The sequence below is a fragment of the Corvus cornix genome, chromosome 10 (assembly GCF_000738735.6).
Source record: "Corvus cornix cornix isolate S_Up_H32 chromosome 10, ASM73873v5, whole genome shotgun sequence".
In the NCBI taxonomy this organism is placed as follows: Eukaryota; Metazoa; Chordata; class Aves; order Passeriformes; family Corvidae; genus Corvus; species Corvus cornix.
The window spans coordinates 11,149,868-11,171,925 of record NC_046340.1 but is presented as its reverse complement, the minus strand read 5'-3'; the positions used below and the strand labels follow the sequence as shown (position 1 = coordinate 11,171,925).

The 22,058-nt window shown below is 41.8% G+C and overlaps 1 protein-coding gene across 1 annotated transcript in view; it reads right to left on the bottom strand.

The window, feature by feature from the left end:
- The window catches only part of MAP2K1 (mitogen-activated protein kinase kinase 1), a 33,327-nt gene extending 15,056 nt beyond the window's left edge, over positions 1-18,271 (bottom strand). The window contains exons 1-3 of the mRNA XM_010390937.4: positions 17,947-18,271; positions 2,908-3,118; positions 1,180-1,326 (exon numbers count right to left, since the gene is read on the bottom strand). Coding sequence (XP_010389239.2) covers positions 1,180-1,326; positions 2,908-3,118; positions 17,947-18,026 — 438 coding nt within the window. The 5' untranslated portion in view covers positions 18,027-18,271. The remainder of the gene's footprint in view (positions 1-1,179; positions 1,327-2,907; positions 3,119-17,946) is intronic.
- Positions 18,272-22,058: the final 3,787 nt, after the last annotated feature.

Here is a 22,058-nt window from a genome sequence, read left to right as displayed (position 1 = left end):
TGCTGTCAGACATAATATTCCTGTCAGATACATTATTCCCTGCTTAGGAACCTCCAAACCCTGACTGCTGCTGGTGGTTTTCTCATTGACAAATAAATTGAGGCTCCTTAGGCCTTTTATTTCTCCATATGATCTCCTGGACCACCATCTCTCTCTAGAATGTGATAACACACAAGCTCCTTTAGCAACTGCAGCTGTGCACATCTGTGACATTTAATATAATCTCAAACAATGCCCAGACAGTGCTTTTTAACACCTACTTTCCTCTTTTTCACTCTTCCCTTCAATTTTGAGAGCTTAACTTTCAAATTCCCAGCAGGAATTTGTATTTTGGGGGATGCACACCTTCCCTTTGGCTCTCACATGCCTGAAACCCGGATCGTGAGCGCTCGTTCCTAAGCAACCATCGATTCCTTCTAAAAATTCTGAGGGACCAGAGAAGCATTAAAACAATCACATGCACTTTCCAGAAAAAAATACAGCTTCTCTCCAAAGAAACAGTTCTTCTCAGGGAAAAAATAAAGAGGTCTTCAGCTGTATTGTGTTTCATATTGTTAAAAACCTCTACCAAGTGAGGAAACAAATTTGACTGTCCTTTAATTACAGAAAATTTACTTTTCATGTTTTGAGTCCATATGGCTGGAGAAAGGCAAACAGATGTCGAGAAGAATGTGTACTTTGTATTAAAATGAAACACAGCTAAAAATATTTTTTGGCATTAAAAGAGTTGTGTAAGATCCCTCTGGGCTTGTTCACTTTTCTTCATGTTTGCATTTTCTGTAAAACTTGGAAAAGGGACAAAACATGGATTCATATAAATTAGAAAAAATTAGAATCTGCATAGCTGCAGTATCAGAGTGATCTGGTCCATTCTGCAGAAAAAACAAAGCTGAACCCCAATCAGAACAAGTGTTTAAGTAGCAGGATTGGGTAAATATTTTGAAATACAGCAAAAGGATAAAAGAGAAGCAATTGGGAGGCCACATTTGTACAGGGCAGCCACTGGAGAAGGCGATAAAACAGCTCCTATCAATCCCAACCTCGGATTTGCAGAGTAAATCCAAACCACATCTTTAGTCGAGCAGTGAACTTTGCCAACTGCAGTGCTGGTGGCACTGAGGGCTTGCCGGAAGGCTCAGTGAATAATCCCCAGTAAATATGCCATTTCTGAGCACTCACCATGTGCTCCATGCAGATGGAGATCTCCCCGTCGCTGTAGAAGGCTCCATAGAAGCCCACGATGTAGGGGGAGTTGCACTCGTGCAGCACCTGCAGCTCCCGGATGATCTGGTTGCGGATGGCTGGCTTGATCTCCAGGTGGATTAACTGCAAAAGAAGCCACTCTTCAGGATTTACTTGTGCCATTCAGAGAGGTTTTCAATACCTGGCAGGCCCTGAGCCTGCTCTGATCTCAGAGCTGACTCTGCTTTGAGCATCTCAGCACCTCCAGAGGCCCCTTCCAACCTGAATTATTCTACAATTTATCTGTAAAATAATCCATCCTTGTTTTCTTAGTGGCCAAGGCAAAACACTAAAACACAGCACCCATGAAAAGGCAGGAATTTCATCCTCTTTCCACAAAATCCTTCTCCAGCAGAAACTTTTTGTTTCAGCACATTTCCTTAGGGAAATGTGTCAAAGGTGCACTGACTCAGAGGCAGCTGCTGAAAAATATCTGTACAGGTGTTTGTAAAGCATTAGTGGAAGGAATGAGCTGAACCTCCAATTAAAAATTCCCCAGTGCTTTTTCCCCACTAGACTGTTTATCCCATACAATACAAGTGTATTTCTCTTGTGAAAGGAAAGATTATGGAAAGAGAATGTCAGTTAATAGATGAAAGAAAAATTGCAATTCAGCAAACATCTCAGTTACATCAAATATTAACGAATTGGGCAAAATTTCCGGTTAAACCCACAGTAGGTGAAAAACAAAAAATCAATTAGATTGATTTAGTTCAAGAAAACCTCAGTGATTTGTGTATTTTTTAACTCTCACACCTCAGAATTGGGCGTTTTCCTTTGCTTCTCCCCAAACTGCCAGTGTCCTGAGCATAGTTTATTCTTAGTCAGCACATGCACATTTTCCTTTAGTTTTGCTGAAGATAACACTGTCCTCTTCTTAAAAAGAAATATCTTAAGTCTCCAACTTCTCAATCAAAAAAAATGGAAGCACCCAGTGTAGTAAAACCATGGGACCTGGGATGAGTGTTCTGTTCCCAGGGATACTGAGAGGAAGTGAAAGCCTCTCATGTAAACAAAATGAGAATTAAAACATCAAGCTATTTCAGTCAAAAAAAAATCTCAGTTCTCTTGCAAACTAGGTCACAACTGCCCCAGGTTGTAAAGCATGAAAAATACTCTCACAGAAGGACAATCCCCTCCTGCACAGAAACTGCACCCCAGGATGCAATTACAGAACAGGAGATGTCACTGAACTCCAGTGCATTCCCTCATTCCCATTTCTTTGAGTTCTTTTCTTCTCCAGTCTCATCCAGAGGCCCTTTTCTGGTCTGTGCCTGTGTGAAGGAAGCTCTTAAGACAGGTGATACCTTTTCCATTCATCTAAACTTATTGGCCAGAACACAGAACATTGCCACTTTTCCCTAACTTCCAGTAACTTCTTTTAGGCCTTCTACTCCTCAGCGAGAGGGAAAAGGGAGGAACAAATGCCCATCCTTTCATTACTAACATGTGTGACACTATTTCTGAAAAACTGGGAAGCTTATGTAGGATAAGGAAGTGCAGCCTTTCCTACATTTGGAAACACATCCTCTTCTCTGAAAGTCTGCATTAAATAGTAATTTTTGTGTACCAACACCAATTATTTCTCTAAATAAAGTCACTGTATTTCAGAGACAATGTCCTTAATAAACATAATCCCCCAGCTGCTCTTTTTGAGCCCCTCACCTTTCTTGCCATTATGAGGCCAGAGGGTTTGTGAGACACTTTGAAGACCACACCACCGTTCCCTGCTCCCAGCTCACTGATCTTCTCAAAGTCATCATCCTTCAGCTCTCCAACTTTCTGCTTCTGGGTGAGGAATGCTTCCAGGCGCTTTCGCTGCTGCTCATCCAGCTCCAGCTCTTCCAGCTTCTTCTGAAGCGCTTCCAAATTTGTCCTGCACAAGAAAGAAGAGCAGCATTGAGCAGTGCTGTGAGAGGAAGAGTGAGGGAACAGAGGTCAGAGTTAAATCACTCCATTTTTGCACCTGCACACATTATTTAGAAGGACCCAGCCTGCACAGTCACCACCATGAGATGTGTCACTGCAACTCTGATTTAAGTAAACTGTGTTTTATTTCAGATAAAACAATGGCAAACACATGATACCCAGCTTCCCCATCCGTGAGGTCTTGCCCAAATCCATGCATGTTGAGTTTCACCACCTCCAGGAGTGGCTTAATGACTCTGCATTTCTGGTCAGAGAGAGTTCCTGAATCACAGCACAGCACTCCACGCTATTTTTAGTTGTGTGTTTTCAAGGTTGTGTTGTAATTTCCTACAGAGTTTGCCTAAATGTTTTATTGACTGATTTTCACATAACTGTATAACCAATAATTCATTCAGAAGTTTCTTATTTTGGTATCACTACAAAGTCATCAAGCCCAGCCAAACACACATTCAAAACACAGTCACTGGAAATATAAGTCTTTGGCCCAAAGGTTTTAAGCTTATTTTTAATTTTGTTTAAGGACACATCTTCTGGAAACCTCGTCTTAACATCTTTAAGCAACAAAAAATAGAAAAACAAAACTTTATACAGTAGTTAAGTTTGGAACTACAGACACAAGTTCAGTTTTCCAGGAACATTTTAATAACTTCAGTTCCTATGGAAACACTTCATTCCAATATGACAACTTAAAAGCTCCTTTAAAATTTCCTGCTTCCAACTGCAACTATACGTTGCTGCAAGAGTAAATATTTAACAGCAAATACCTGTTTTGCTTTGCCAAATATAATGCAATGTTCCCAGGCAATAGTGTTGCTAGGATGAAGAATTTGAGGAAAAGAATCTATTTCTTCAGGAAGTATGAAGAATGGAACTACTTTCCATTAAAAAAATTAATTAAATTTCACCAGTAATCAAAACTATTTCTATTCATCACTTTGTAAAATGTTCACTTTGAAAATATGTTGTACAAAGGGACATCCTCACACCCAGTGAGGAGCTGGTCAGCAGGGAGGATGTGAGGCTGATGCTCCAAGAAACAATGACAAACAAGCAACAAACTCAGCTGAAAGACAGAGTGATGGGATAAAAACCCCTCAACTCACTCATTAGAGAGCCTGCACTCCCAGGCAGGGAAACAACCTTGGCTGGACTGTGTGCAAGGTTCAACTGAGGCAATTATTTTATGAAAACGAAATATTCCCAGCTCTTTCTTACTCCACAATCCCGGGAAAGGTTTAAGCGCCGCCGCTCCGACTCCGTTACTCAGTGCAAATCCAAGGGACAGGATGTCATTGCCACACTCACTTAGGAAGTGATTGAGCAAAACAGAGGAAACAGAATGAGACCTTTGATGGAAAGTTCTGCTCAGTGAGTTAATGTGACATTTATCACTCCAAGCATAAGATGACCAGGGCACACTGGTGAGCAAGTTCCACAAAACTCTCACCCTGGGCAAATGCAATTTGGCAAAGCTGCTCCAATCCTCAGCAGTCTGACAGAGGAAATTCTCATGTACTTACTGTGCTGCAGTCATACTACCACAGCTGTCTCTATCTTAGCTTAAAAATGAAGTATCTGCACCCAAATGAAATGATTTTTATACTCTCTTTTAAAGAGAAGCATTATTTCTGTCCTCATACCATATTTTATACCTGTATAATCAAACACCAATAATCCTGGAGTATCCCCACTAAAGAATCCCCATAAGCATGGCATCCAAGTTAATCTGTTTTACTGACCGTGTTTTAAAGGCTAATCGTTAAGAAAGAAACACATTTTTTGAAATTCAGAAATTCAAACCTGAATAATTAATCACCAGATTATTTTTCCCCCTCAAATGCACCCAGTGAAGCAAACAAATCCCAGCTTGAAGTCAAAGTGAGGTGTGTCTTTCCTAGAACATGCCTGAACCAGCTCTTCTTACACTGTGATCACAAGAGAAAAACTGAACCAAAGTTAAGCACCCCTTACTTTCCTACAATAAAATCCAGAGCAATGAATGCTGGACACAAACTCCATGTTCTACCCTGGAAAATCACTGTTGTGAGAAGACAGAACTCATGCCTTCATTATAATTTACAAGTGTTGAGAAGAAACTTGCTGTCATTTTAAGGATTGCTGAATAAGGCAGGGCTGTCCATTTGGAAAAAAAAACCAAAACAAACAAACAAAAAAAAAGAAACACAGAAAAAGGATGCAACAAGGCTTTCCTTGCTGTGCTTTGAAGAAAACAATTATTCAGTTTTTTTCTCAGGCAGAAGGGGGTTTTTGGCTTTGGAGACAACACAGAGATGCTCAAGCACATGACTTGGAGCAGACAGAATGCTGGTGTGATGGAACAAACAACTGTCATGCTGATGCTTTAGGAACAAAAAAATTGCTAGGATAGCATTTATCACATCTATTTAGTCTAATGTTTGTCTGGATGAAGTTCTTTTTTATAAGTTGCCTGTTTCAACCTAAATAAACTTGGCATTCACTTAAAACAGGCATTTCCTTGCTTGAAACTATGAATTATTGCTTGGGTTCCTGCTTGAATACAAGTCAAGAGATTCCAAAGGCTCTCACAGATGGGAAAGTATTGATCTCATGAATTTCAGCACCTCAGGTTTCTCCACTGACTGTGACCACCAGTAAAAATCACCAGATCATTCTAAGTTCTAATGGTAAAACCTTCATTACTTGCAGTGACGAGCAATAAAGTTCTCAGATTTTTAGGACCAATTCCCTAATTGTAAAGTGAATTAATCTGAAAGATATGAACCCAATAAATTGTCAGAATCACTATTCAGAATGTAACTACCAACATCTGCAGTTAGTTTTATGATAAGAACAGAACCATAATTAGTTTTATGGTAACTGAATATCAGGCATCAGGAAAGAACTGATTTATTTCATTCTGGTCCTTTGCTTGAAGGACCAGACATTAATCAATTAAAAATGCAAATAGGTAAATAAGAGTATTTTTGTCATCAAAACTGGTGGTGGTAAACTACTCTGAGCATTTCCAGGAGGCAGGACTTTGGTAGTTTCAGTTTTTAACTCCAACTACTGTAAGAACACTCCCCTAATTGGTAACTGAGACTGTTACCTGGACCCTCCCCAGATAAAAGCATCACAGCAAGCTGCAAAGCACAGAGAAACAGGTGGAAAAGTAAATCATTACACAGAAGTTTTACAAATTGAATGAAACCAGCACATACAGAACACAGAAGAGGGAATACTTCAGACACTTCATCACCAGGCACCATGAAAATATTAAGGAACTTTGGCAGCTAAAGTCTCCAGGAGCACTAGTAGTTACTTAATCTTACATAAAACTTTTATTCAGAGACAAAGATTCCTATTAAAATTCATCACCATTACCTGCTGCAGTCTTGGAGTTGTGTTTTTCACTGTCAAGGCACTACGCCTTTGCCAGGCATCCATCAAAGCAGGAAATCATCAAATCAGCTCAGGGCTCCACGGTGCCAAGCACTACTCTAAAGCAATAGGTTATCATTTAATTTATTGCTAGCAGTTTGAAAGCCAAGCACATACTAAACTGCACCAGGGATGGGATCCAGCTTCCACAGGGTGATCCCTGGGATGAAGCCACAGAGAGGTCAGTGCTGCTTCCTCCATTTGTTAAAGAAACAGCGTAATTCCAGGGAACACCATCAGTAAACACCTTCCTACTCAGCTGGCAGGAGGGATAAATATCCTGCACAGCCAGCAGACAACACCTCTGCACACAGTGCAGTGTCTTCACAATTATTGCAAGATCTCTCTCTTCCTGACTAAATGGAAAGTTAAAAAAATACATGTTCAGGGCAAGTTTTTGAGACAGCTGGTTGTTTCTTTCTCTCTTCCAAGGGTGGCACAAGGTACCAAGTGCCCTAGAGGAGGAATTCTCTCCACCCACATTTGATCAGAGAGGATCTTTCCTGTTAAGTCGCATTACTTCCTCCTTTCTGTACTCAAGGAAGTATTCTGACAGTGCAGCATCCCCCTGGCCACGTGGCACTTCTGTAACCTCCCAAGTTTGAAAAGGACGCAGAGAACTCAGAGCACACAAACGCAACCCACCTTCCCCAAGCAACAACCCCTGATGGGTGTGGAGAGACCTCAGCACTCTCCCTGTCCATCTGAGATTCTGGGGGAAGCCACATCCAGCCCTTCTGCTGCCATGTTGTGCAGGTGAGAAAGGTTTTCCAAGGAGAATCACACCGTGGGGATGTGGGAGTTTTTCAGACTCAGGAACACCTTACCCTGGGCAAGCTCATCTGGGATCTTTAACTTCTCACCTCCCCCCAGTCCCTCACCTTCTGACAATGGCCAAAAGTTTGTGCTTGGGTAAAAGAATCCTGGCTGGACACAACAAGCCCAAATAAATGTACAGCAACACCTCGAGTCACTGCTGCACTGAACATCCTGTTCTCTGCTTCCCAGACATGCACATGGTCTTATCCACAAATCCCTGGACAGACAAGGTGTGTCACAAACACCATCCCATCACCAGATCACTTTTTGAGCCCATCACACTATTCCTTTAAGGGCTGGTTGTAGATTTTTTTTCAGATTTTCTTTTTAAACATCCAACCCCCCATGATTTATAACCACTGCAAACATGTGCACATCACACACAGCTGGGCACTGCAGGGACAGAGCAGTGAGTTAGGGACAATGAGCAAACCTGTATTTCCTACATGCAGGTTGGGCAGGGAGGAGTAACAGATTGTGCAGAGTGAGAGCACTCAGCACACAAAGATGGACAGAAGGCATGAGGAGATTCTCAGTTCCTGGCTTTGTGGACAGCCACCTCAGCACTGAGGAAGGCGCTCCTGGAGGAGATGCATTAACATTTTAGAACACACTTGTTCTCTTGGAAGCAGTAATAGGAAGAGAAATGCTGCCTTTAGTCTGCTAGCACATAATGGCGTAACAAAAAACAGAAAATAAGTCTTTAATTAACACTGGTACTCCAAATCCCTGGGAGCTTTTTTTTAAATTCATGTTAGTGCTAAGTTGATCATACACTCAACCCTAAAGGCTACAGTTAAGCTGTTACTCAACTCTAAAGTCTAGTTCAAAGAGAGAAGAAAAAAATGTAGCAGGGGGAAAAGAAAAAAAGTCAGAGTCTTTACCAGTAATTTGTCAAATATCTGTTCAAAGGCATTACTATCAGTGCTGCAAGCTGAACAATTAGCATAAGTAAAAGCATCAAAAAGTACTTTCACTTTCAGATCTCCTGTCGCATGAGGATACAAAGCTTGGGGGTTGTTTTCCAGAACAGTGACATTAATGCTTTCCCCAAGCCCACACAACTGTCAATTTAGAGAAGAAAGTAGGCAGTTCACTACAAAATTTCCATGAACAACCTCAATCAGGGAGCTGAAATTAAATATTAGGAACATGAAGACATTCTGTGGTTTTGAGAAGACAGACTACTATGTTGTGTGACTCTGCCAAACCCGGGCAACAAGACAAATTCTTATTAAACTTTTCCTTTAACAAAGAGCAGTTCACAGAATAACATGGAAGATAAACGTAATTCCAGAAGTCTCCCAGCTTAGAGTACAGGTGTCTGTCTGGGCTAACTCCAGTGCAGTCTCATAAAACTTGCAGTTAGAGCAACAACTCAAAAAAATCCAAATTCCCTATAAATGCAAAGGAGTCTGTTTTGGAAAAATACACTGGTTTTCAACCCCTGCTTATTTTCAATCCTTGCAACATGTTAGAGGATCTTTAAAAATTTCCCATGTATTTAGGTGGGATTTCTAAGTGAATTTATCATCTGAACATCACAGACTGGTTTCTTAAAGCTCATCCAGTCCCACCCCCTGCCATGGGCAGGGTCACCTTTCCCTATTCCAGGGCGCTCCAAGCCCCGTCCAACCTGGCCTTGGACGCTTCCAGGGATCCAGGGACAGCCACAGCTGCTCTGGGCAGCCTGTGCCAGGGCCTCTCCACCCTCACAGGGAGGAATTTTTCCCTAATATCTAACATACTATCCACTTCCACACTGCAGTGACATAGCAGGGCATGGGGTGAAGTTTAATACTGCCAGGAAAAAAAAAAATACCCAGTAAGAGGCAGACATTCAATTAAAATCTATTTCTCAGTAAAAGGCATGTAAAACAAAACTATTAGAAAACCATTGCTCTGTCCAGAAGAGCATCCTGCTACCCTAATTTAACGTAAATTCTCATTTTTCTAAGGCAGAAAGGCATGTGTTTTAAAGAAGAAAACAGGTGACACAACTTCAAGTCTCCTGTTGAGTCTCCAACCAACAGGACAGCTGAACTTCCAAAGCTCCCTCTAGGCTGAGCTGTTGGGGGGGAATCTTTGCTTTAAGCCTCCTTCTCCTTCTCTTCAGCCTCACCACTATCCCATGAAACATTGCATTTTTCTCAACTAAGGCAAAGCACATCAATTGACACATGTGAGCTGAAGGCAGAGCTCACCAGACAGAGAAGCCTCCGCTGCCAGCAGTGGCACAGAGATTCCAAATTCATGCCCTGGGTGCCTCTTCCCACCCGATTTTTTGCAGCTGTTCCCAGCCATCCCTTCGTGTTCCAGCCCTTTGTCCTGAGTGGCAGCAGGAGCTGCCAGCAAGCCTCAGGCACCCCTTTGGCATATTGAGCTATGTGGCTAAACAATGCCACAGAGGGGGAGTTTGGGGTTTTTTTCTGAGTTAAGAGGCTTCCTCAGGACTTACTGTAGAGCTGCATTCAAAATATGCCCTAAATCAACTTTGTAATCTCAAGTCAAGAAATTCTACAGCCAAACCTTCAGAACCAGAAATCCAAGCTCTCCATCTCCCTTTCATATGCCTCTGCATCACTGATTTTTCCCAGCCAACACTACACATCATCAGGATAAAGGAACCACAGGGCAATTAACACTTCCTTATGGACAGAAAAATGAATTTCTTCACTGGATATTTAAAGCACAACACAGAGGATACACAGAACTGTAAATTCTGAACATCAGCTGACACACATATTTGCCCAAGTCCTGCATTTCCATTGTTTCATGTCTCTGAAGTACAAGTTAAATATAATGATAAAAACAAACAATGAACACATGCAGTAATTACAGTAACAGTATCTTCCCAACTCTCTCATGTGGTAGCTACACAGCCTTTGAGGGACACTACAATAATAAAAAAGATGAAGTTACAGGATCAGTTTACAAGGCTCGTGAAAAGGCCAGGATTAAAATTGAGACTCCTCCATGCAAGGGCTGAGCCCGCAGCCCAGCAGGACAAATTCCATCCAGACCCACAGTTACCACACCAGGGACCAGGAAAAGAAACTGCCAAAAACTGTCTGAAAACAGACAAACCCCCCCCATAACTGGGATTCTGAGGACGCCAGGGATGGAAGGTTTGCCTGTATTTCAAATGGATGGATTGCATAACACTGAACATTTGTCAGCATGGCCATTTAGCAAAAGAAATTGATAACTTTTACTTAATATATGAATAGACTGTACCAATACATACAGAAATAGTCACATATCTATATCCAAAGAGAACATTTTTTTCCCCAAAAGAATGCATTCTGCAATCTGCTGACTCATCTTCCCACCAACACAGAAAAAAGTTCTGGAAAAGCACAGAACAATGCTGAGTTGTACAGAACCCTGCAAGAAAGGGAGAAGAGTTGCCAGGAAGTTTCAAGGGTTTGCTTTAAAAACCCTTAAGGAGGTTTTTAAGAAGATACTTGTTCATCCAAAGAATCCCACACTGTTGGAATATCTCCATCCTGGTGCTCAGGATGCAAAGTAAAATAATCTGCTTCCATCCTTATTCCTTTTGCATCCCCAGTCAGGGACACCACTTGATACTTCCTGCTGCTGGATGCCTGTGGGGAGGCTGGATCCAGGTGGAGATCCCATCCTCAGCTGTCAGCAGAACTTCTCCCTGCTGGAATGCACTCTCCTCCTGCTCAGACAAGACTCAGGATGACAAAGGCTCCTCAACAGATGTTTGCCAAGAGATGCTGAGCACTGAATGAGCCTTTCCCAGTTGTTCCCTTGCCGTGGGCAGGAAGCCTTGCACTTTTGTTCCAAAGTGTAACCACGACTTTGTCTGAGTAATACTGAGCACGTATCAAAGCAGGAATCATCTGATTACTAATTTCTAGCAACACAAGTTTAGAAATTAGTTTAGAAAAAGAGACCCACTGCTTCCTCAAAAAAAAAAAAATTAAATTAAGAAGTCTTTGGAAGAAAGAACATGATCCCCAAAAATTCAGTTTCACCAGCTCACACTGCTTCCTCCAAGAGACATTCTGGTGTTCTGGCAGTGGAATTTCCACACTTTACACAGTCCAGTCAACCCCCAGGGCAATGCTGGGAGAACAAATACAGCTGTAAAAAGGGCAACATAGGCAAAAAGGGGGAGGAGCTTTTTTACTGGAAAATTTAGAACTTAGTAATTGAAAGGGAATAAACTACCTAAAAGTAAGATGGAAAGGTTTATCAGACCTCATAGAAAATTCCTTTCTCAGCTCATTTCAGAATGTTTCTCCTGTATACAGTGAAATACATAGTCAAAATCCACTCTAAAAACTGGCTGGTGTATTTTCTGCCTCATGTAAATTCCCCACAGTTTGCATGTTTGGTTTTTTTTAAGTTGGTGCTAATGCAAAACCCCTTTTTCCAGGTTAACAACAGCAGCACAGTTGTTATACCAGTAAATAATTCAACTACGTGTTGGGTTCATGCCAACCGTCTCAATCCCTGTTTTTGGCTACGAGATAACACCGGAAGGTCTCACAGGTCATTTGTTCCTCTTGAGACAGAGACCTGAGACTACTCAATTAAAAGATGTGCTACTCTGAAATTGTTGTAATTACTGAATTCCAGCATCTCTCAGTAGTCCCTCTCAGGCTCCCAGTGCTGTGTCACTTGATCCTGCCAAGGCCTGGGCTCCTGCCAGGGGAGGTGATGGTCCCATTCTGCCCCAAGCCACTCATTCCCAAGTAACCCATTTACAAATTAACTGAAAATACCGCACATTTTCAGCGGGATTATTTCCCTGGGCAAGCCGACCGTGTAGCCACCCCAATGCTGGTGGAGAGAGCTCTGAAAACTCCTCTGGGCTCCTCTGGTGGGTGAGCTCTCAGCCAGAGCAGCAGCACCAGGCAGACTGGGGCACAGCCAGGAGAGGAGAGACTTCTGGAGAAGGAGCAGGATCTTGCACAAGCTCTGTTGTGAAATCGCACCTCTGTGACTGGCTGCAGACTCAGTTTAAAGGACAAGAAAAGCAGCTGGATCCATGAGTACAGCTGCACTTCCCTCACCACCCATTCTCCTCACATTTCCTCAGCAACATTTATTTTTACACCCAGTTTTTAAACTCCCCTAAACCAATTTAAGCTTTTTGAAAAAGACGTATCTTAGAAACTAAATATTCCTCCATTACCATCATTACGCTTAAAACTGACTGAACATAACAAGACAGTATTAAATGTCTTAAAATCCTTCCTACACCCATAATTGTCAACAAAAAGCTGACTATAACCAGAAAGAGCTGCACAGGTCAACGTGCCCCATACATTAATTTCTGTACTACTGGTGTGCACTCAGTCATAATTTTTTTCAGCACATGTATCCAGAAATAATAGAAGTCCATGAGGTGCTGCAGGCTCTGCCTTTTCGTTATTTTATTATAACCGATCATGTGTTCTATTAGTATATTTAAGTAACATTAAAATGGCATTTCTAATTCAGTGAAGGACTATGCCAGGCTCAAGCACATTAAAAGAGAAAGCCATGCATGAATATATTTTAATCTAAAATGCGCTCTCTCATATCACATGTATTTGGAAGCTTTATTAATCCTTCATTAGTAGGGGATTTTAAAAAAAGTTTCTCTTTATCTTTTTTTTTTCCTCCTAATATTTACAAGCTTGCAGTAATTCTACATGTATATTGAATGCAACTGCAATCCAACCAGATCAGTCATAAAATTCTAGGGTCTAATCTTCCAGAACACTACACACAGGCACAAAGCTCCCCTGAAGTCCAAGGAATTCCAAAGGGGAAAAAAAACTAAATAAAAAATCCCCCCCAGAGGAAGGCAGAAATGACCTTGCAAGCATTAAAGTGAACAACTCTGTGAAAATCTTCCTTTCCTTTTATCTAATTGCGCATTCAAGAAAACTGATTAAAAAAACTACTCCATGGAGGACAAATCCTCTTGGAATAGGATGCACTGGGAAAGAGTCCACAATGGAAACTTAAAAGCCCAAAACCCCAAACCTAAAGTCCCACAACCCCATACCTCTGATGGGACACAGCCTGCCCTTCTACTCCTAAAAAACCCAAATTGAAGCTCCCTTGAGAAAGATACTGAAAAACATGAAAATGGCAGGATATACAGTAAGTGAGCAATTGTGTATTGCAAACTGTAATATAAATTGAAGTGCAAACCAGTTCTGCATAATCCCTAAACTTTCCTTTGCCAAGCAAATACAGGGAGTTGCACTCAGAGGTCTCACCAGCCATTCAGAGACTTCCTTAAATGCAATTTAACCAGAATAAACAGCAACAACAAGAAAAGGCTGATGAATTAATACTCAACCTATGACTGGAATTTGCAGTCACCCATTTTTGCAAAATTACTCTCTGGCTTGAACAGTTCTAAGGCACAGATTTACTACAATTAAGGCTTTAAAAAGAGAAAACCCCGAAAAACCACATTGTGCCTGATGACCTGGTTTCACTCACAGTTTGCTTTAGATTTTCTTTCTTTTTTAAAAAAAATACAGTTCCTAAGGTGGTAAAAACCTATGGACAGCATCTTAAATTCCTCTCAAGGACCCATTTCTATTCAGCATATTCAGAGAAGATGCAAATTCTGTTGTCTACTTTTTTTGCTAACAGTTTTATCTAATTATACACAAACCTCCTATTGTAGCTGCCACTTCACATCTGAGATTTGCAGACATCACAGCTCAGGCTTGATTTGGGAGACACAAATTGTTGCTAAAACAGACACACAGTTATATTTTGAAAAGAAAAAAAGATACACTTCAATCCCACCATGTCAAAGCTCATAAAATACACAAAAGTCAGTGGCGCTCAATTTTTAAAAAGAATTGTTTCCATTTTTGTATTTAATCAAATCCCAGGCACTTTTGGAAAGTTTATGTTTTAACACCCAAGCTGGGAAAGTTGTTTTGATTTACTGAGACAAGGTAAAATGCAATGCTTCAGAGCAGTTAGCTCGACCCTTCTCTCTGACTTTTTTTTTTATTTTAAAGATGCAATTAAAGAACTTCATGAAGTACCTTTCTTTTCATGTGAACAAAAAACTTATTCTAATACAGAAAGCGGCATTATCTCAAAACCTGCTTTTTTTTCTACTTCACGTTCTGGGGCTGGGTTGGCTTTAGAGAAAAAAAGATTGGGTGAAAACTGTCAGATATTCAAAGCAACAGGGAGTCAGAAGTTTGAAAGAAACATAAATACATAAATTGGAGATTTGTTCTTGTTTCTTTTGGCTATTAAGACACTAAACTATCCCAGATCATTCAGCCAAAAGAGTTTTCTTTCTATTAATTTTCATTCAGGTTTGGTTAGGTTTTTTTTCCTTTCTCTGCAGAAGCTTCGCACAATTATATCTGTGCAGCTCTGAAGGCAGCAGAATGAAATTAGACCGCAGCTGGCCAGTGTCATCTTGGTTTCAGTGTGAGGAGCTCAGGCAGCACAGAGCTCAGAGCAGCAGAAAGGTTCAGCCCTCTCTGTGCAACCGCAACTCTGCGGGAAGTGTCAGAAACAGAAGTGAAGCTCAGGGCACAGGAAAACCTTTCAAGAAGTTGTCTCTATTGTCCAACTGGGCAGAGCCAGGGATTGGGAAGGCCCGCGAGAAAAATTATTTGTACAGGATGTTGTAGTTAAGTAATTGCTACAAGTACCAAAATCTACTGTTGGAGAGAAACATTGTGAAATTTTCATTAAAATATTTGGGATACATGTATTTAATTTTAAGTGCCCTAACTCCCTTTTATACTACCTTGCCAAGAAAACAAGGGAGAAAAAAGAGAAAAAGAAAGGCAAAAAGATAAAAGAGTCATGCACATGAGACTTGGGCCTCCTGCATACTCTTAAAGCCCTACACCACATGCTATAAGCTTTCCCTTGCTTCAGTCAATGAGTTCCCATCACCAAATAAGGATGAAAACAGAGGACAAGACACACATGTGAAGCAGGACATCCTGAATCATCCAGCCCCTTCTTTCATTTCCTCCCTTTCCCCTTCCTTTCTGCCAGGAAGTCACAGTATCAGAAGTGCTCATTCCTAAAAGCATTAATAAGTCACAGAACCTTCCCCCATTGACAGTGAGAAAGTCTCGGAATTCCAGCACACAACTCCCCAGGGCCCATGCACATCCGTTTGGTTTTGTGCCAAAATTGCCTTTGGGCCTAAATAACTTCCTTCCTTCTGGATGCTTGGGTCCTTCATGCACTTACAGACAGGAATCTCATCGCCTCGCTTGGAATCTTCCCTTTTGCTTTGCCAAGTCATTTGAGCTCCTTCCATGCTTTCCCGTCTCTGAAGAGCAGGGAGGCATTTGGAGAAGGACAGGTTTGTGTATGTAACGAGTAAATGGAGCCTCATATAGCCAAAATTCCATGATAGCAGGCTCAGAGCTTCAGAAAGTGTTAATATGGCAGTGCAGGGACGCACGGCATACTTGGAACGCCTGGCGATGCACAACAGCCTCACAAACACCTTACTGAGGAATTCAGCCAGTGACCAAAGGGGGAAAAAACCCAGAGCAGGAGAGGGGAGAAAAATAAACAACCTTACAGATTAAGGAAATGAAAAACAAAACTGTTTTCAACTTAATTCCAAAAACATTTCCAAATTATGATGCAACTGCTCTTTGCTATTTGAAATCTTTCACAATGAGGGCTTAAAATTAGCAGGATGAGGGGATATTTCCATGATTAATTAATCCTGGCTGTATATAGGACAACTGGTTGCTGAATTTACTTTCATTAAGCTACTTCTTTTAAAAATACTAGACACCTCTAAGCCTGGCAAAAGCTGGGCATAAGGTCTTGTGTGTGACACACATCAGAAGTCTGGGGAACACACACACAGACCCCAGCCAAATCAACACACAGTGCAGAAAATGAAGCAAGGCAGTTCATCAGTGCAAAAAAGACTCAGCACTCCCAGGAGTCTCCAAAGGCTTCCAACAAGTAAATGAGTACCATACACATAAAAGCAATTTAAAATTAATGACACTTCTTGAGGGAAGAGATACGATATTGAGTATATCAGGAGCAAGGTGATTTACATCAGGTACTACAAGCAGCAAATGATTGGTGTATCAGATTTATTCTGTAGAACAAGACTAAAATGCAAAGAGATCCCTGAAGACTAAATCAACATATTCCCAACTGCCTTGAGAAAATCGACTGGAAAGTGCTACCCAAGCAAATTTTAAAAAAACAGTATTTTCCCCCTCTCAATCCAGAACAAAAGCTGTGTAATATTCATATCATAATGCTTAGATACAATCAGTAACTTCTGCCAAAGAACAGTTTTTAAACAGCTCATCTCTCAGTTAATCATCAAAAGAGTTTACTAGAAATGTCACAGCTGGAGCTGCTAGATGCTGAATGTTTTATTTTTCGGGAGGTATTTACTTGGTTTTGGGGTTACAGTTCTTTTGTGGTTGATCTGGTTTCGGTTGTTTGATTATTTTTTAGATGTTTGGGTGGTTAAACGAGATCTGAGCCTGTCTGAAAATGTGGCACTGATGAATACAGAGCACTTTAAAGCCCAAGACTTGCACATGTCACTGCAAGCCTGCCTCACATCCTCTCTGTCACCGTGGTACAACAGCACATCGCAGCTCAGTTTACATCTCCCAGAGAGGACCGAACTGACCATACAGGGGCAGGAATGTGCTCCTCCAGGACGCACCTTTGTTTCAAGGCTCACTGAAGAGCCAGCCTAACACCTTTGTCTAAAAATCAAGGTGTGAACAGCGATCCGTGAACCTCAAATGAAAACCTTCTGTAACATTTCATCACTTCGAGGTGCTGGTGTTGTGTCTGCCTGACTGAGGCCACCCTGCCCACCCACATCCGTGAGAAACGTGCAACAGAGGCTTCATCAGCAACATGCAACCATCCAATATTCAGTATTTTTTCCCCCAGAAGTGTCCCCGTGATTAGCTCAGCCCTTCCCACATTTACAGTGTCATGCTTGTGTTGCACACAGAGGAGCTCCGAAGCTGTTTCTGCCGTACCCAGCACAACATGTCAATTAGTGAAGAACAGATTTACTCAAACTAACGATTGTTTGGGTTAAAGCCAAGGACGAGGCAAAACAAAACAAAACACCTTTTCTACAAACCTGCGGGTTCCAGCATAAATTCTCACACACACACGTTTATGAAATATGCCATCGGAAACATGTAATTGGGGATTACTAGGTAATTATATAAGCTAAGAACCCAGCAGACACCATCACGGACTATGAGAAAGGAGTTAGACAAGTTTCCCCCTGTTTTTTCACCAGGTTTTTTTTCCCTCGCGTATGTGACAGAAGTTTGTTTATTGCCGAAGGCACCATCCACTTACTCCGCGGAGGAGACTCTGAGTATCTCCCACCCCGGGGTACCCCGGGAATCCCCGCCTGGGATGTTTGTGGCAGCCGGGCCGGGCGGGTGCGGGGCAGGACGGGCTCGGGAGCACCGCACCCCGCGGACAGCGCTCGGCCCGGGCCGGCCCGCACCCCCCGCCCCCGGCTCCACTCACTCTGCAGAGCTGGTCCCGTTTACGGCGGATCCATCCGGAGCGGGGTTCAGCTGGATCGGCCCGGGCTTCTTCTTCGGCATCTTCGCCCGCACACGGCGCGCAGGGGAGCGGACGGAGCGGCCGCGGCCCCACTTCGGACAGGTCCGAGGGACTTCCTGTGGCGCGGCAAACTCGGGGGGGAGCTCCCCTGTCTTGCGGTGCCCCCGCGGGCTGCGGGCAGGTGACCGGGAGACTCCCAGACACCGCTCCGAGCGCTCCGAGCTCCGGTGGGCACTGCCCGGGATCGGGATGTGCCCGGCCGGGACCGCGCCGGCGCGCGCCGCCCGCACCGGCCGCGCGCATGCGCGGGGAGCGCGCGCACGCGCACGGCGGGGAGCGAGGCCGGGGGGGAAGCTCTGCCCTCACAGCGCTGCTGCCCTGACCCAGCCCTGTCCGCGGATCAGGGGCGATATCGGGAATAATCCTTCCCTGTGACGGTGGGGAGGCCCTGGCACAGGCTGCACAGAGGAGCTGTGGCTGCCCCATCCCTGGAAGTGTCCAAGGCCAGGTCGGACGGCTCTTGGGCAACCTGGGATAGTGGAAGGTGTCCCTGCCCATGGCAGGGGGTGGAATGGGATGGGCTTTAATGTCCCTTCCAACCCAACCTATTCTATGATGACTTAAACAGAGCACTGCCTTGCTTTAACATCAACTTGCTTCCACAGATCGATAAAGACCTGGTTGTTTTTTTTTTTAATTATGCTACTTAATACTAAAGGGCGTGTGAACTGCAGTATTACAAGCATTGGAAGCAGAGGGATCCCAGAGGAGAAGCAACAGCAAACAAGCAGGACAATGGTGTCCTGTGACAGCTCGGCTGGACCTGGGCAGCTGGAACAGTGCTGGTCAGTCAGCCCAGGACACGTGGGGCCTGTCACCAGCCAGGGCTGGCTCACGGGCCAGCAGGGCACGTCACCCCTTGGACAGGACGACTGGGCGTCCTTGCTCCAGTGGGCTCTTCTGGGGTAGCAAAATTGCTTTGAGATCAATATATATCCTTGCTACAGTCAGTAGAATGTGTTCTTCCATGTCAATTCTCTTTCCAAGAGGGAGAATTTAAACATAAAGATTCTGTTGTTTAGTTGTGGATCTTGCAGGGGGCGAGGGGCAGGATATGGAATATTAAAGCACCCAATGGCCCTGTTTCAATAAGAAAACCAATCTGGACACACACATGCATTAACTATGACACATACGTTAATAATTTGATAAGATTCAGGAGGTAAAAGGAGTTCCGGGCATTTGACTTCCGTGAACAGAGTGACGTTACAATCCTGACTCTACTTCTGAGATCTGTAAAGAACTTTGCTAAAGTTTGAGTTGCTTTATAAGATTAATTTCTCATTGTCTGAATCCAGCAGAAGTCAGCTGAAAACTCTTTTAAGGCCTGTAGGAGTTACACAGTGAGAAGGGCTTGCGGAATTCTTCTGATTTCTGACACAGCTGAGAAATTCTTTCTGCTGCTACTGTACATTTCTGTACCACACAGTGCTCCATCTGTCAACAAACCTAACACATTGAGCAGAAAAGACTCTGCAGTTACTCATAAATTTGCTTAAGTAATAAATGAAACCTCTCACAGACACACGTGAGGCAAGAAGTGAAGCAGCACCAAGTAGCTCAGCACTAAGGTGGAGGTAATGGCTTGGTATGGGTAAAAGAGTGAAAAAGCAGTTTCTTTAGCAGTTCCGTTTTTTTCCTGAGATTTCCTAATAGTCTTTTTCATATACAAGACGTGAATACACCACTTGAATGAATAATATCTTTCCAGCAGTGGACAGGTTTTATACTCCAATGAGTTGATTCAGACACAAAAAGAAGTGCAGAGTAAATTTCATAACAAAATTTATACTGTAAATACTTTGGATAAAGAACCAGCCTGAATTCTGTGTAATTTAAATTTTTTGTGGTTTGCAAAAGTAAAATTATATTTTAATCAAAGTAATCATTAATGTTTTTACAGAAACTGAAATGATGAACAAATTTCCCCATGTATAATGCAAAAATGCTAAATATTTCCTATCATCTTACCCATTTCTAAAGTATAACAAAAAAAAGATTAAATTATTTTTTTCACAGCTTTGCCAATAAAAACATATTCCCTCCATCCAATTCCAGATATTAAGGGACAGCTCCCTCCTCTGGAGCGCTTTATCCTTGCACTGAGAACACTGGACTGTGGAATTACCGATTTCATTAATCTCTTTTAAAATCCCTTTGACCAAAGCACAAAAACCAAACATATCTTGGATTGACTGTATCTAGAAATAAATTCACAGGCATATGGATTGATGCCACTGCAGAAATAATTTCTGTGCTGTCCTCTGTGAAACAAATAAGTTTAACTTCAGGGCATTTGTAACTAAAAATTAAGTACATTTCCCCAGCCAAAACAGAACACATGTTTTGGGAATTTGAATATTCTCCATGGAAGGAACTGTGTTTTTCTCTACAAACAGGTGTTTCTGGAGGTGAATCACATAGGAAAAGATGAAGAAAAAATAGAAGCCACTGTAATTTCAGTGAGAGGCTTCTGTGCAGGGAGACTTTCTGATTTATTGATTCCACCACAGCTTGGAAAAATAGAAATAATTTGTCTCTGTAAATAGAAGGGGAACAAAGAAGCTTGTCTTCATTACCACTTTTTTCCTCTTACAGAAACCGAAATTTTGCCTAATTTCTTGCATGAAAAGAAAACCACAATTACTATATAGATCAATTGCATCTAAATTAAACCAACTTTTCAAACTCAATTGTCACATAAAGCTGCATATTTTACTGCCAAAACATAGGCACACAAACTTCTTTTTGCAAGATTTAATACTTAATCAATTTAGTGGTTAGCACAGCAAGTTAGGGAAATAATTAGTCCCATAAAGCAATGGAATTTAAGAAGTCTGGTTTGAATTTGATTGAAATTGGCCAACAGGATCAGAAATTATTTGAAGGGAGCTGACAGACAGCCTGACGGAAATCACAACCTGCCTTGCACCTTATTTTCCTCAAGAAACAGGGATTTTAAAGAGCACTGTGCATCAGAACACAATTTAAATGCTTTGTGATATACTAAAAGCCTATAAATTAGTGTTTAAAGTGTCCGCATAATATAAAATTTAGATTAGATTAGCAAGGTATAAATATAAATAAGTATAAATCACAAATATCTGAAATTTGCTTAATCCTTAAGATGTGACTTCCCACTAATACAGATACAATGGGAGCAGTTATGCTGGGGGTTTATGGCATGAACAGCTTTGCCAACATAGTATTTGGAGGTTTTCTTGCCGAGCAAATGCTGCTCCCTTAGGAATAAACCCCTTCAAGCGTGGAAGCAGGCAATTATCCATTTGACAGATTTGCTTTGCTGTATATTACGTGTAACAAAGCAGGAAATGAGACTGAAATATAAAATAAGGTGCTAATTTTCTGCAGTTTTTCTAATGAAATTACAGGAATCAAACAGAAACAAGCAGTAATATTTCCTTTTCACCTGAACTAGAAACCAGAAGTGTTTTCTAGAATAGAGGCAACCTGTGGGGGGTTTTTTGTTTGTTTTTTCCTGACTTATTATTTTAGCAGCATGTGGCTGGTTATTCATTTCCTGAGGAAAAACCAATAATCAATGCCTGCCAGCATTTGCTTTTTATTTAATTAGGAACATAGGACTGGAAAGAACCACCTAAGTCATCAAGTCCAGTTTCTAATTAAACACTCTTCAAAAATATTGATTCATCAAAGTTGCATAAATATGGTGGGTTTTATAACCCTGCATCTTCTGCAGAGATTGTAAGTGATCTTCTGCTTTTTTTGTTTGTAAGGACTTTTAGTACAAAGAGTGACTATTATTTTCAATACAAAGAGCTCATTGTGTAGATATTTGATTTTCAGTAATTTCATATGACACAATTACAATATTTTGTGCTGGAAATTAGCAGCACTTGATCTAAGATTATTATTAAATCTCTGTGTTAATTTTCATACTTCAACTGCCTCAGTCGATTGAAGAAATTTTCCATATCTAAAAAGATAAGATAAATGGATTCAGTGCTAAAAAATCCATTAGTATGTTCTCC